General features: G+C 36.1%; 1 protein-coding gene across 2 annotated transcripts in view; it reads right to left on the bottom strand.

The window, feature by feature from the left end:
- Positions 1–659: 659 nt before the first annotated feature.
- LOC118193429 (sucrase-isomaltase, intestinal-like) overlaps positions 660–16,828 on the bottom strand; it is a 147,774-nt gene continuing 131,605 nt past the window's right edge. For both annotated transcript variants that reach the window (XM_085825203.1, XM_085825204.1), the window contains 4 exons: positions 14,949–15,037; positions 11,564–11,613; positions 3,621–3,770; positions 660–897 (listed from right to left, as the gene is read on the bottom strand). In XM_085825203.1, the coding sequence (XP_085681329.1) occupies positions 808–897; positions 3,621–3,770; positions 11,564–11,613; positions 14,949–15,037 (379 nt within the window). In that variant the 3' untranslated portion in view covers positions 660–807. The remainder of the gene's footprint in view (positions 898–3,620; positions 3,771–11,563; positions 11,614–14,948; positions 15,038–16,828) is intronic.

Genomic DNA, 16,828 nt, shown 5'->3' with positions numbered 1-16,828 from the left:
TTGGAACGATAATTCGCTTTATTCCATTGGATAGCTTTGATGGTCGGCCAGGTCTTTTATCCTGAATCATATGATTCTTTTTATATTGTTTAACGATACTGAAAACTGTTGAATGACTAAGTTAACTGTTTCAGTAGTTTCTCTAATAGATTTTCCACGTTCAATATGCAAATTAATAACTAATTTTCGAATTCCATTCAGAGTTTCTTTTCGTTTAGCATTCATGGCTGCACAGAGCTAAAAAACTCCAAAACAAACTGGAGAGAAATACTGCAGACGATTTTATAAATTATTGGCAATTGCTTTTGAGTAAAAATAAATACCCCAAAAGATATTTTTATTGCTTACTTGAGACGATTTTTGTTGCATAGTACGTAGTGTCCAATCACTTAAGTGAGCCATTTTCTGCTTCGTTCTAAACAATTGTATTTTTATTAAATTAATATTTTGGGAAAATGTATGTTATGTAATAATTGTTACTAAATTTAAGTATGAAACACACCCACAAAAAATTTTACATGTTTTTAAAATTTATTTTATTGCAGTTTCTTTTTGTAAAGCACAAGTGTCCCATCACTTTTTTGAGACACTGTATATAACACAGTCTTTTCTAAAATGCTTTCTTCAAAATTAAGCCTTGAATAATACATAGAGCAAAATGGTTACAAAATTTGTATTTATTTATCTGTCTTAAAAAAACATTGTATAATAAATTACATAAATATTACAAAATACAATTTGAAACAGTAGAGATTTCTTTCTTCTAGTGTTGATTCTTGAATACGATTTGAGTTCCACTGTTTTGCCTTAGGCTAACATCTGACAGCCATTTTTTTTATCTGCCCAAGCTAGTGATGTGATTTCTTTCAGTTCCATATTTGCGTTTACTTTTAGGACCTAAAAAATGCAAACATTAATAAAAATTTTCGCAGTACCTATTTTATTAAAATTAAAGAAAAATTCAAATACTCTGTAATACTAAGGTTAAAAACAGTAAACAATTTGTTTTTTAAAAATAAAATGTTAGAAATCCTTTAATTCATTGAGCTCTAGAAAGATGCATTTAATCACGAAAGAGTTTTTCACTTAATTTACTCAAACGTTTCTTTTTAAGAATATGTGTATCCTCTCTTTCACTTAAAAATTTTTTTTCTAAATCCTAATATACGACTTTTATGAAATTTAGCAACACCTGGTCTAGGACAATCATTAGAAGCAAGTGTGTTGCTGCATGATGATTATTTGGATACTGTGCTTTAATATTTTTTGAATAAATTATTTTAATACTAAGCTTTAGGATATATATCGAGAAAACTGAATTGTGACTATATAGATAAAAGCATTCTAAACAGAAACTGCATAACTTATTTAGATATTATGTATTAGGTAGTTAAATATTATTTATTTAGATAATTTGTAGAATCGTTAGGTTATTTTGAAGAAGGAGACATGAAAAAAGATGCCCTCGCCAGGATTCGAACCTGAATCTCTCGAATACGCGCCAGGTGTGCTACCATTATAACATTAAGGCATGCAAAAAGGTGGGAGAAAATACCTTATAAATTTATTTAGATTGATCACTTTTAGCACTTTAATCAAGCTCTAGCATAGATTTGTATGTCTTAATTACTTGTATCCTGACGATCTGATAGCTGTTTTCAGTTGTATTGCGGTCTGGATTTTTCAGTTTGGATTGTTACATATATTCTTAAACATATTTTATGTTATTTTCATTTCTTTTGTGAAAGGTACTCAGGAACACAAGCTAATCTTTAGCGCAGTGTCGTAAATGAATTTTGCTATAGTCGAAAGATTTATATTACGATACGCATATTGGAAATAAAAATATTTCAGTAACGATACTACAGAGGCTGTTCGCACATTTTTTAGACGATTTTGGTAAGCGGTAATAAAAAATCGTTTGCTTCAAAAAAAAGTAATTGCAATTGTACTATATATTTAAAAGTCAAAATTATCGTCTGTGGCTTGAAAGTTTTGTTTTTATTCAAAATGGCGAATTTAACAAAGCAGTGGTTCGAAGGCTACATTGACGCTCTTTCCGAAGAGAAATATGCATACTCCGTTATCCAAAAACGATGTGAGAGTCATGGTTTTGTGATATCTAAAGCGTCGATAGGTAATATCATCAAAAAGAAAGGGAAAAAACGTCAAATTGGAGCCTCAAGTGGGACAAAAATTCCAAACAAGTATCCAAGGAAAAACGGACATCTTCGACTATTGCAAAGGTACGTTGTTTAATGTTAAAAGAAAATTCCCCTTGTCAAAGGGCAGTTGCAAAGTCATTAAAATGCTCGGTGTCCACTGTAAACAAAATGATAAATGTTGATTTAAATCTTAAGAAAGCGAAAAAACGCAATGTTCCAAAGCATATCGCTCAACGCAGGACACGCTGCAGAATTCTATATGAGAAACACTTATCCAAAGAAAAATGGAAAACAATTGTCACGATAGATGAAGCATGGGTGTATTTAAATGATTATAACAAAAAAAGAGCCATTTATTATCATAAAAGGGGAGAAAAAAAATTTAAGTACATGGTTCAAAGACCCAAAAGAAAGTTTTTCTAAGGGATTCATGATTGTTGCTGTTTTTTCTTATAATGGCAAGTTAAAAATAAAGAGAGTGCAAAAAAATGGTCAAGATTAACTCCAAATACTATCAGAAACATATTTTATCGCCAATTTTTTTGCATCGCTTTACCCACTGTGCCATCCATCTGTGAGACTACATCAGAACAAAGCTAGCAGTTACAATTCAAAATCCACTGTAAATTTCCTAAAAGAAATGGAACAAAAAACTGGTATCAAGACCATACTTTTCACTGATATCCCTACTAAATCTCCCGATGTGTCACCTATGGATTTTTGTGCTTTCGGACTTTTAAAAACTGCATTATCCAAACGTTGTCCCAAAACCCTAACAGGACTCTGGAAAGCTGTTCGGGAGGAATGGGATAGAATACCTCTTCTGCCACTTCAAAAAGCATTATTATCCTGGAAATTGCGGTGTCGAAAGATAGTTCAGAATAAGGGATGTCAAATAGAACATTTAAAAACAAGGATTTTATGTAATTTAGTTTTATGAATACAATATACATAGTCTAAAAAATGGGTGAACAGCCTCTGTATACTTAGAAAATAAAATTGAAAGCACAGAAATTTTCTTGATGAGGAATACCATATCTTGTAGTTACTTTTAAATGATCCATTTCATTTATTTAATTAGTTTCAGGGTTTTTTGCACAAGTACAAACATATTGTTTCGGTCCCTGTTTGTTTAGTACGAATGCTTAAAACTGAAAAACTACAGATATAAATTTTCTTGCAACACATTCTTATTTTTAATATTGACTGACCAATATACAGATTAATTAATAATTATTTATAATAGAATGGATCATAAAAAAAAAACATTAGATACCTTATACACATCAAACAAGTCACTATAATCCATAAGATTATTCTTGTAACATTAACTTAAACAAATTTTATAAAAGTTCAAGGAAAATAAACTTTATATTGCAATAAAAGTACATCATTAGGAGAACTCGTGATTCATGAAACGAATATCATTTCAGTGACAACAAAAATTTTGCTTACATTTAGCTTGTCGTCCAAAGTAAACTGTTTCGTTGTGTTGTTAATTTCCACATTTGTCACGGTTTTAACTTTAAAAACGTAAACATCCATCAAATTAGTTGTTAGATCATTCCAAGTCGCGTTGCCCAGTTTAGTAACTTGCACAATACACTGGAAAAGAATAAGATACGTTATTGACGGAATATGTTGCTGTATATATGATAAGTATACAGTATATGATGCTGTTGCTTATCCTTGTGAAAATTAATGCTTATAAAGCAACTATTCACAATAATTTCAAAATTGAAAATTACAGGTCTTTAGTTAAAATGCAAACCAGACATCTAAAGTATGATAACAACAAATGAAATATTTAATAACAGTCCAGCGGTTCTCAATCAGTGGGAATTTCCCCAAAAGTGCGAATTTCATTGTTTTACAGATAGATATATTTAATCGATTTTAGATGAATAGATTCAGACTAAAGTGAAAATCTTAGAGACAATAAAAAAGCAAAGTGTAAGCATCCTAATTGGGTAACAAAATTTTAAAAAATGTGTGTTTTATCTATAACATGCAATTAATGTCTTAATAAATACATAAATAATTATTATTTATTGAATATAATGAAGTAAAGTCTATCTACATCTTCAATATATCTAAAATAAAATGCAGTGAACCTTCTTGTGGTGATCATCTCTTAAAGTGGCCAGTATTTTTGGGAACATAAGAAGACCGCTCTTTAATCCAAATGTGACCATTAAATATTGTTACGAAATGTAGGCGAGGTAAGATGGCTTCCCCGCAAAGCAGTTTTAGGGTTGCCCTAAAATGACAGGGAAGGCTGGGTTGCCACATTTGGCAAGAAATCGCCCATTTGGCGACAAAATTAACGATATGCCATGGAGAACCTTCTGGAACGTATTCTTACCGGTTTAGCCCAGAATGTTCTCGAACACTAGTTAAAAGCTATATAAACACTGCTGGAGTTAGTATCGAGTGTGCGCCTCGTCTAGAGTGCGAGTCAGTGTGTCTCGAGTTAGTCAGTCAGTGCGCAGTCGATCAAGTTGACAGCCGGGCGGCGAGTGCCGAGTGGGTCGTCGAGTGCACCGAAGGAGCCTCATAGAGCATCGTCGAAAGAGCGTGTTGAGCTCCGGGAACGACTGAACCGAAAAGTCGTCGAATGCATCGCGAGTTATAGCGTGGAGAGCCTCGAGAGTACTTGGAGTTCCGAGAACGACCAAGCAGAATCGGGAGCTGTACCATGGTGCTTTGCAGTGAAGCTGTCTTCACCGTGATAGCCTAATAACCTGAAGGCTGTGTCGCTGATCGTGTCAGCGTGTTTATAGTAGTTCATCGACAACTGTAAAACGTGTTTTAGATTGACCTAACAAGACTGGCTATTAAAGTGTGTTTCGATACTTCATCAAGTAGTGTCGTCGTTATTCACTCCAAATCCACACGAACGTGAAGGAAGAAAATAACGTAACAACTAGTGTCAGAAAAGAAAAACGCAACAATATGTATTAAGACGATCACCTAAATTCTAATTTCGCTATAAAACAAAGTAAAATCAACTGATTTTCGAAGACCCTGCAATATCAGAAGGGCATGAATTAAATACAGATATTTATTGGAAAACTATATATACATATCACATGTATATAAGGAAGGAATGATTAAAAATTTAATCAAAAGGAATATTCTAAATTTAATACTTTGTTTGTGTCCCTTTATCATTTAATCGATCGTTACAGCTTGATGGCAACAGATATGAATTTTGGAAGACTGTTTGTGGAAAATCATTCTGTGCAGACTGAAAGTACATACCGATAATTTATCAGCTGTAGTGTTATCAGGACTTGTATTTCTCTTGACTTGCTTTGGAAACATGAATGGTCCTGAATAAGAACAGGGAGCTTACTCAAGCTATGTTCAGGAAGGTGTGAAGTAGACAACACAAGCAGGAAGGGTATACGAAACCCTTTATTTTCAATCTTTTACAGGATCTTCCGAGCTTCGGAATACAAAGACCAACCACTTGTGGTCTGAACGTAAGAATATAAAAACTACTAATTAGTATATAAATGCCTAGCACTAAGATTGGCCTTTATTTAACAAAGGTAAGTATGTAGTACGCTGAGCTGCTAAAACTACGATACGTCTGCAATTATCAAGAGGGCTAAACCTCTGGCCTTAAAGGCAACCAGCAACAGAGTGAAAACTCGTAAAACTACAGTGGCAAGCGGCTTGCTTCCTATAACTCCTTCCTCTCACTCTCTTGGCAAAAAGCTCCAACTTAAGTACTTGGCGTTAGCAAGACAATTTGCATAAACATGTTAAAGCATTTAATTCTGGCCGGAAGTAGAAAATAAGAAGTGATAGTACAGTTTTAAAATAAAAATAAACGGTTGTAAAACTTAGGATCCTTACAGTGTATGTAATACAAGCCAACTGTCGCACATGTTTTCTATTATAGAGAAATCTGGTGAACTCTGCAACTCAAGTAAAGGTTGACACAATTAATGGACTCATAGGTCCATTAATGCATGCAACTTAAGCAGCAGCAGGCGCCCAGACGGCATAGTGGTTAGGGGAGCCGGCTGCTATACTAAAGCGCCCGAGTAAGGCATGGATGTAAATTACCTTCTTAATAATAAGTAACGGTGCCTCCATAATAAAATGACCACTACGTCCGGCCTTTGTAGTTGCGAAAACTTAAAATTGGCATGGCTAGTGCCAGCCATTAAAAAAAAAAAAAAAAAAAACCCACGAGTAGCAACATCGTCTTGTTTGAATTTACCTCCAAGATGATTCTGCAGCAATAGTAAGACTTCTATTTCTAGATCTTCCCGAATGCAACCCTGGTTATGCATAGTGCCTGCCACTCGTAGAAGGTAAGAGAGTGAATAAAATATGATACCTTCCCATACGAAGATTCTGACAGTAGCACTTTGTAATACGGCCTTCAGACGATATTACCCCTGGTATCTATGAACGGAGGTCGAATTATCGTACATTCACAGATTATGCTTGTCAGACACGAAACTTTGCTCCAAATGTTTTCATTCCGGATGTTTCATCATTCAATTCCAAATGTTTTCATCAACTTTGTACTCTCTAATGTTAGTAGTAGGGCCGCCCAGGCGGTATAGTGGGTTAGGACAGCCTGACTGCAATACCAAAAGGCCCAGTTTCGAATCCCGGAGAACGCGTGGTTGTAAAATTGTCTGCCCCCTCATAGACGGTTACGGTGGCCGCCTATTAGGAGCCTCCACATTAAAATGGCCACCACCTCTGTCCTTAGTAGTGCCCGCCATTGGGGAAAAAAAAAAAAAAAAAAATGTTAGTAGTAGGTCATTGGAAATCAAAGGGGACGACAACCTGCAAGCCTTCATTTCAGAAGTCATTGATAAATAAGGTTAGCAAACATTACTCAATATATGTCACTGTCCTTAACCACTTGCGCTAAAAAGACGTGCCACGTACGTCGAGATGCTTTTGTCTCAAACCGCGAGCGATGTGAACACCACGTCGATAGGTATTTATCGCAAAAATGAAAATAACGTGGTGCACACGTCGCCTAACAACGAGATTGTTTATTTCTCGAGTTACAGCTCTGGATTGCACTCGCAGCCGCGGAGCGGCGTAAATGAGACACTTTACCACTTGTTATACTGTAGCCCACGGCACCGCAACCGTGAAGTTTAGTCGTAGCGCAAGTGGTTAAACATGGCAAAGCACACCAGGGCTATCTGCCTAAGGGAAGGAGTGCCTCTATGGAGGACCTCCTAAGTAAAACTTGCTCTTATTCACATTACGCATGCGGAAAACCACGAAAACCAACCACGCAGCAGCCCATTTGCTGCACGATCCCTCAGTGTCTAGACAGCAGTGATGGATCGTGCAGCAACTTTTTACCCTTGCGAAATTTTTTATAGAAGCTGATAGAGCTTCACAGAAATTCCTGCAACTTTATAGGTAACTTTCTATATAAATGTTTCTCTATAAAATTCTAGAGGAATTTTGTAAAGAAGCATTTATAAAAATTCTATAGGAATTCCATAATTTATTTTATGGAACTGTATAAGACATTTTCGTAAAGGCTATCTTTTCATTCAATTGTTTCTGTAGGTGTTACAATTCATTCACTTCAATGCTATTAAACCAAGTTCCGTCTAACATACGCTGTGATTTCAAGATACAAGAACCCCTGATTGTCTGAGCCGTATGATTCTTTATCGTTTTTGCCTACCAGCGGCTGATCGGTAAAGTCGCTGAACACTGGTAATTCTGTCCGGGATTCGAATCCCGGCGAAAAAGCTGATTGCATGGGCGTTTTCATAGTTTTTCTCATATGTAATGGATACCAGCGAATTTCCCTTAAATTCCTCCCCGAAGGCATCCATTCTCTTAGGCAGATAGCCCTAGCGTGTTTTAACACAATCAGATAAACCAAACAAAACCATCTCCCTCATTGGATGAACATCAGCTGTTTATAATGTTATCTCGCTCTACGTCGAGGCTGGGATTATTCAATTATGGCAAAGCACACGAGGGCTATCTGCCTAAAGGGAGGGATGCCTTCGTGGAGGACTTTCTAAAAACGTCGAGGCATGCTTATGTACTCTCAGAAGAAGCAGCTAATTTTATCAGTATAATAACTGAGATTTGTTTCTTTTACCTTTCTGAGACCTCTTTTGGCTCAAATTCCTCTTCGATTGCGCAAATTCTGTCTGAAAACGTAGTGGAAATTCTAATTAATTGTATTTCTCACGATAATGAGCCAAATAATGAGTCCAATAACTTTTACTTTTTGCTACAATTTCTTTGAACAGCAGTGTATTTCATACAGAAAATAGATCTGTGAAATATTAAATACCGAAGTCTTACTTTAGGAACAAATTTTTAAAACTGTAGCTAAATTCTTGTATTATTAATTTCAGTGCCGTAGCTAGAACGTTTGTTGCCCGTTGAGATCTCTGAGATTATCGCCTGAATTTGCCATGGCTGTCGATGCTCTAGAAACTGGTAAAAAAATGTCAAAATAACATATAGGAAAATAATATTCTACATTTATTTTTGAAGCAAAACTTTCAGAAGCAAATCCTAACATTTTAAAATTGCGTTATTATTATTATTATTATTTTCTGTTGTTTGTGTAGCGATCTAATTCATTGCTTCAGTTGCCAGTATAGTATAGACAGTATATGAGGATTTCTTGAATGGAGAGTATACATTTGTAAGCCTCACATACTTCTTAAATGATTTTTTGTTCAGAAAACGTTTGACAACTTAAGACCACTCTCGAGAAAAGTTCGCAGCAATTTGGAACTTTCCGGAGTTTGCAAAAGCTCAAAAGAACTATCCTTCAGCGATTCTGTTTCGTCTTCCCTAGCGATAACAGGAAATAAAACTCTCAAATATTTCCTCCTTTAATAAGTAATTTTGTTTCTTGTTAATGTTATCCTGATCATAATTTAGTTGATATTTCTATTTTTCGTTCAGAGGCTTCAGCGAAGTAAAGATGATATAACAGGTATGCATGTAGGTGTCGTAATCTGCCAGTGACAGTGGCGTAGCTAGAGTGGAGCAAGGGGGGACATCCGTCCCCGGGCGCAGCATCCGGAGGGCGCCAAATTGATGATACACATTTGAGAATGAAATGTTTCCCATTCTTGGAACACAGAAAGGGGAGCAAAATCTTTAGGTGTCCCCGGGCGCTTAAAACCTTAGCTACGCCTCTGGTCAGTGATTTCATTGAATGCTTTATTAACTAGTATGAAAACCATTTTTCTGTGCCTACTTCGCCGATCTGCATGAATCACTCCAAGCAAAAAGTCATAAAGAACTAAAATCTTATAAACAGAGGTTACAAACAATAGAACTAAGAACAAAAAGACCGAAGTCATTGCCTAAGGAGCGCTCTTGCCTCCCAGTATCTCAACTCACCTGTAAAACCACGAAGAGCTCCATATCGAAGCAGGTGGTTCCTGTCCATTTCTCCTCCAGAATCATAAAGTGAGCAAACAAGATTCCTTGAAATGCCTATGCGGTGCAGGTGGGCGGCAAGGCAATCATATCCCGTAGACAGACGGAAAGCCGCAACTGCATTGCGTCTTAGACTATCGAGTAAGGTTGTACGATTCTGAAGATCTCGTAAGATAATGTCAATTTCAAAAGGAGAAAATTTCAACTTGGTTATCGTAGCATGAAGAAGATTTTTGACAAATGCTAAAGTTGCTCTGCTGTTTTTAAATTCCTGAAACCTGCTGAGAAATACTTTCCTCATATTTAAAATTATTGTTTTAAAATGGTGTTTATCAATAGAGGAATTATTTTCTTGGCGATGCTTCAGCAGACTCGAAAAGTGAAACAATGTTTCCCTTTCAAAATCCTTCTCGAAAATGGATATTAGACGCAAATAAACGTTTGGAAAACAGTTTAATCCTCCAATAAACGAATGGCTGTGTTAGGATGCTGTAGTAAGCTGGCACCTCTTTTTGCAAGGAAGTCCAATTTTTCATTGCCCCAAAGACGACAATGGCCAGGCACCTACTGGAGAACGATTTGTTCCCCCTTTAAAGTGAGAGTTCTCAGGAATTCTTGACATTGCAAAATTTCAGGTGTTAATGGGTGTTCAACAGAGCTTACTGATTGAATGGCTGCGTGAAAATCAGAAAAAAATGGCTGCCTTTGGAAAATTGTAATAAATAGCTAATAATTGCTTTAGGGCTATACAGAAAGTTACTTCTTCACCATCAAAGGAGGTAGCAATGTATCCTGCAGGGGCGTAGAAAGAAAAATGATTCAAAAACACACTAGTCTCAACTTTAAAATGACAATCAAACTGAGAACCATCAGTAAAAATGTGCAACTGTTGAGTAGGTAGACATCTAGCCGCAATGGTCGCCAAAGCGAAACATTTCAAAACACTTTGATGCAACATCTTTCTTTCTGTGGATGGTTTCCGCTGTGTCTAATCTTACTTCGACATTAATCATCTCCAAAGAGCTTCTGGTTGTCAAGAGTGGTTGTATATTACCGGGAATCTCAAGATCTTTCTTAATGTCCAGGACGTTTTGAATAAATCCGTATTGGGTTTTTAATTTCCTAGACTTGACTACGTAGTCCCTCCAGTAGGGATCCTCAATCCTCAGTAGCTTTTCATACAGAAAATGAAAATTTGTTGTCCGTTATTAAAAACAAGATGCATTAAAATAATAGAACAGGACAACATACAAATAATAATAATAGTATTAATAAAGAAAATTAAATAATTGTTAAACAAGAATTATTATATTAAATATGTAGATGACTCATGAAAATATTGATTTTGTAGACGAAGGCATGGAACTTTTTGCTTTTAATTTACTGAATCATAACTGGAAATTTTCTTCTGCGGGAACCGCATAAAGTCAGATTTTGCATTTATAGAATATGTTTTGTTTATGATATTATATTTATATTATTCACAGTGTTTTAACCTTATCATAACAGTTCTCTATTTCACATTAAGAAACTTTGGAACCAGAAGTATACGTAGGGTATCAATATATAAGACAATAGCCACATTTTCCGAAATTTATTATAAAATTTTCGATTATGCTGTCCTGGGAATCACTGGAAATCAAACGCTATGAGAAAAGTAAGGATCATAAAATAGTAAAATCTTGTTACTTTTCATTCCCAATTTTGTAAATATGTGTATTTATCTCCCAAAATCAAAATGTTGTCAACAAGTACATTTCTTAATAAAAAAAAGGCCCAAGTTAAAATTTCAAATTTGGAAGACTATAGATATTATATTTTGAAATATAAATAAATTTTTAAATTTTCATAAAAGAAAACCGTTATTTTTTATGGTTGTCAAGAATTTGGGAAGAATAAATGGAAACTCAGAAAAAAACGCATATAAAAATAAAATAAAATAAAAAAAAAAAAAAAAAAAATGTAGAACTTACATTCTCATAAGAAAACTGGTAGAGTATGTACAAATTATTTTCTATTGTATCTGCAAAAGAAAGAAAAATAATACTTTAAAATTGAAAATTAATAAAACTATATTATGAAACAAATAAACTGAAAACCAGCATGTGACAAACTTAATTTTAGGAAAACTGAATAACATGGGATAGAAAGGAGACTTTTTGACAGTAAGAGCGGGAAAATATAACCATTAACTCCTACGCACATATCCACAACATACCGTGTTTACTCGCGTAATAATAGTTGAACTTTTTTTGTCAATTTTTCATTGTGAAAGTCTAGGCGCGAACTTCCTACCTCCATGGCTTCAAAAAGGGGGGGGGGTGCGAGTATTACGCGAGGAAACACGGTATTCAAGGTATTAAAGATCTTCGAGAGGGGAATTTTGCCGTGGAACGAATTTTTTCAAGGATATTCTGTGCGTTCTGCACAGGTTTAAAATAAAGTGATTTGGCCGGCCAGTTTATTAGATCAGTGCTTTTAGTTTCATGAAACTCATAATACAGAATTCTCCAGAGCAGACGCACGCTGTGGTTTGTAAATGAGCACATACATATTCAGATGCATCTTTAAAAACTTCATATAGGATTGAAAGATTTTCTCCCATAGAAAACTTCCTTTTACATAGCATTCGTGACAAGACGTGAATATATAGGAAACATATTATTGCGTCGTACGTGTTCATGGATGTGGCATGATTGACGACAACACTTGATGAAGAATGAAAACACAATTTATTAGCCAGTATTACTCAGGACAATTCCAAAAACGTGTTACAGTCGTCGAAAAACTACGACAAACATGCTAAAACAATCAGCAATACAGGCTATCAGGCTATAACGGTGAAGACAGCTTCACGGCAAAGCACTAAATACAGTTTCCGACTCGGTTGATTGCTCTCGGAGCTCAACACACTCAAGATACTCTTCACGATAAAACTCACGATGCACTCACGATAAAATTGCTACTCGGCGTACAGGCAGGATATATATAGCTTTTGACCCGCCTTCGAGAACATTCGGGGGAAAACCGGTAAGAATTCGTTCCAGATTGTTCTCGCTTCGTCTACGTCACATAGCTCATTCTGCCGCCAAAGGTCGCCAAACGGGCGATTTCGCGCCAAATCTGGAAACCCTAAACCTGCTGTGCGGGAAAGCTATCTTACCGCTGCTGGACATTTCGTAACAATATAGTTGTCTTTAGACATGATCTTGCGCTGACAAGAAAAGTGCATCTATTGATCATTACTCTTCATATATCATTACATCTGCATCTGGTCATACTCCCTAATGCTGATGGAAATGCTGTATTTCCTTCCTCAATCGACAGGGTGAAAATTACAAAATGAAGAACAACAAAAGAAAATCTTCTGTGATTGAAAAGCATGTATGAATAGATATACAGTTATAGTTCGACTGTCTCAAACGTAACCTAGGCTGGCATTCTGCCAAAACACATAGACTTGTCCAAAAGGGGCATTATTACTTGCTGCGACGTGAAAGGTCACGTGAAGAACTCCGGAAAGAGGGAATTTATATGTTGGAGGGAAAGTCCTCATCTTTCCGCTTTATTTTGAGAATAATTCGGCCCGGATAGCTCATGCGTGTTTGCTGATGGTCGTGGATGAGGCGTTAAGTACTGTCTTTTATACCGAAGGCAGATTAGAATTCAAAATAAAATTTTCTCTACGAATGGGAAGTCCTGAATTTAACCTTAGTTGAACATTTCTCTCCAAAAATGATTTAAGAAATCATCTGCGTATTAGACAAAATGCTGAAGATGTATCATATTCTTCTTTTTGAAGTTCGCACAGTTAAAACCCCCGTTCAGGGCACTCATGGGGCTAAGGTTGTAGAGAAATTAGGTATTTTTGAAGCAAGAGAGGTGAAAAATGAGCAGTGCCCTCGCCGGAACTCGAACCATGGAACTCTCGACTTCGCGTCGAGCATACTGACCACTACACCAGGAAGGTATGCAAAGAAGGCGGAAGAAATACCTTATATATGTCTCCTTTTAAAGGGCGACTGAGGTTTTAGGGAACTCAGTCGCCAAATCCTGGTGGTGAAGAATAAGCATTCACCAGCTTTTATTTCGGGCGCCACTGTAGACACATTAGGTATTTTTGAAGCAAGAGAGATATGGTCACTTTACTTAACCTGTTCCGCCAAACTAAGTTAATGGCACTACAGAGTTAGGAAGTCATCCTAGTCATTGCTAGTAATCTGACGGTTCGGCCGCCTTTCTATATTTTACATTAATCTGTAGTTTCTTGGATATAATTATTTTCATTCACTTGCTTCATTATCTCTAAGATGCCCTTGTTGCAGTAATAGTCCGTGAACAGTCTATTCACAGGATATGTGATATCGTCGGAAGGAAAGAACTGCTGTCGAAGGTGCTCTGTCAGAGGGCAGGAGAGCAGGTAATGAAGTGCGTCCGCGTCTTCCCCGCGAAAACCGCAAGAACAGTTGACGTCCTGTCTGAGGAATCGTCTGTAATACGCTGGGAATTTCCCGTGGTTGGTACAGGCTTGGAGGAAGAGTCGGTTGCATTTGAGCCTCTTGAGAGAAGGTATTGGGAAGATGTTGTAAGTAAATCTTCCTGTCTCTTCTTCCTGCCATCGTGATGACCATGTCTCTTGAAATGCTGTCTTGAGGAGCCTTTTTGCAACTTCTGCGGAAAGCGGAACTTCCTTGTCAATTTCTGGTTTGAGAGCTGCAGTCTTAGCTAGTTCATCCGCTCGTTCGTTGCCTTTCTGCCCGGTATGTCCTTTTATCCAGTTGATCTTTAAAGGTATGGAAGAGCCTAACGTCAAGAAGATCTCTCTAAGTGCTGCCGTGTGCGGATGTTTTGGAGGAAAGGAATTCAGCGCATTGAGAATGCTCATACTATCTGTGAAGAATGAAGTGTGAGCTGCTGGTTGCGTACCTAACCATAGTGCTGCTTCTTTGAAAAATGGGCAGTGCCGTCACCGGGACTCGAACAACGGACCTCTGGAATTCGCGCCGAGCATGCTGACCACTACACCACGAAGGCATGCTAAGAAGGCGAGAGAAATACCTTATAATGTCTTTAATGATTATTTGGGAGTGTCTGCTAAATGGGAATGCATCAATCTCTTACTTCAAGGTTCTGATGATACAAAAATTGTTTGCCAGTAAGAATGTTCGGTGAAGTGTAGTATCCATTAAAGGAATTTCCATTACAATTGCTGAAGAGATGTTATTACGCATAAATAATGACATCATCGCAAAATGCAGAGCCCTTTTTCGATGCTGAAATACCCTTAGCTAGAGCTTTTTCTTTGGTCTAAAAGAGCATGATATCAAAATTAGCTAAGCTTTAAAGATGAAAACTTACTTTTAGAAAGGCCGTCGTCGAGAAAAAGTTCTCCAGATGCTTTATCTTGCTGGGGGAAAATGTACAAGCTCAAGTTTCTAGTGTCTTCACTGCAATCAAAACATGAAAATGTTGTTAGAATTTTCTACTTTCTGTTAAAACTCAAATTTTTAAAATAAAATGTTCACTATGTTGAAACTCCTAGCGTAATCTCGAACATTCAGCAGTGATCTGTGTTTGACAAATGCTCCACGCGCAATTTTAGAAGCAAATGCATTGGAAACGTAATTAATAATCTTCTGCTCTTTTAGTACAACACGTTTTGACAAGCATTTATTCATTGAACCCAGGTCATCAACATAAAATGTTTTGTTTTATTTCTGACAGTACAAACATGCTTTCTTTCTTTCTTTTCCCACAAATTCGCATTTTAAATTTTGAACTGCCAAAGCCATGAAATTTGAATACTCTTTTTTTTTTTTTTTTTTTTTTTTTTTTTTTTTTTTATCAACAGAATTAGTAGGAAGTGCTTTCAGGATGTATCTGAATGAAACTTCAAGTTATACTTTCCACTTGATTTTATATAACCCAAGGTTGTAACATGATTTAAGAATCATGAAAGAAATCATCATTATACCAACTAATGCTGACTGGGGGCGGGGGAAACTCTAGGTCGACAATTTCAATGAATAATGTGTCGTAACTTACAACTGATTGCACTAAGTGAGCACTTTTCAAATTGTATTCACAACTAGAATATTCTGCGGACCATCGGATTCTATCCCCTTCGAAAGTAACTTTTTTAGCATATATTACTAACAGCATGTATTTATATATAAAATACAATTGATTAAAATTAATTCAATTTTATATCGATATTAAAGATTTAATCATATTCATTTATTTTCATTGACCAGTTATTTTATATTAATGATCTTTACTGCCTTTCTTGCTTTCCGTTTTCCCGCCGGAATGCTAATTTCTAGTTTGCGGGTACTCAGATGAAATAGAAAGAGATAGTATTTAAAGGAAGGTTTTTAGATTTTAGATATGTAACACATTTCATAAAATGTCGGTCTTGGTAGAAAAAGGAGAGAGTCGATTGCCATATGTAATTTCCAAACTCTGAGAACGTCAGCTACAATGTGTTATATGCAGTTAATTTGAATTTTATTTTTGACCTTTTTTAGAGAAATTTAGTACGATCATAAGGGCAAGTTCTGAGGACTAGCTATGGTCCACGGACCATGCTTTCAGAAACGCTGCATTAAATAAATTACTATGGCAATTTCATAGTAAAAGTATTTAATTTTTAATCGTTGCATTGATCTAGCAATAAAGGTTCATTTCTCGACTTAAATTCATTATTTTTTTAATGTTTCTCTTTTTATTGTAACATTGATATTTAGTTTATTTAATTACGACTAAACACATTAAGGCTATCTGCGTAAGAAGATGGATGCCTTCGTGGAAGACTTTCTAAGGGAAAATGCTATCCACGTTTCTAACGCTGCAATACGCATCCACTTCTTTCGTCCGCACAAGTGTTTCAAACAATTTTTCTTACCACTGAAAGAAAGACGCACGATTTTACCTCCTTTTCGCAAAAATTTGTAATTTATTCGTTTTTAACAACCAGTCAGCTATTAGCATCTACATCATTATCCTATCATCAACCACCATGTGCAATGGAAGACTAGTTTCCTCTTTACATGGTAACTCTGAGGTGATATGTGCTGATTGGCTATTTCATATTATATGACAAAGCAGTAAAATTGTTTTAAAGAGTTGTTCTTCAGAAATTTTTTTTAGTATGTGATACTCCCTTTAAAGTATCCACATTACACGTGAGAAAAACCACGAAAACGCCAGTGCAGCCAGTCCGTTGGCCTGGAATCGAA

This window comes from Stegodyphus dumicola, chromosome 10 (assembly GCF_044657685.1).
Source record: "Stegodyphus dumicola isolate Sdum_Otavi_A_Nest chromosome 10, ASM4465768v1".
Classification (NCBI taxonomy): Eukaryota; Metazoa; Arthropoda; class Arachnida; order Araneae; family Eresidae; genus Stegodyphus; species Stegodyphus dumicola.
Note: the sequence above shows the minus strand (reverse complement) of the source record. Positions and strands in the feature narration are given on the sequence as shown.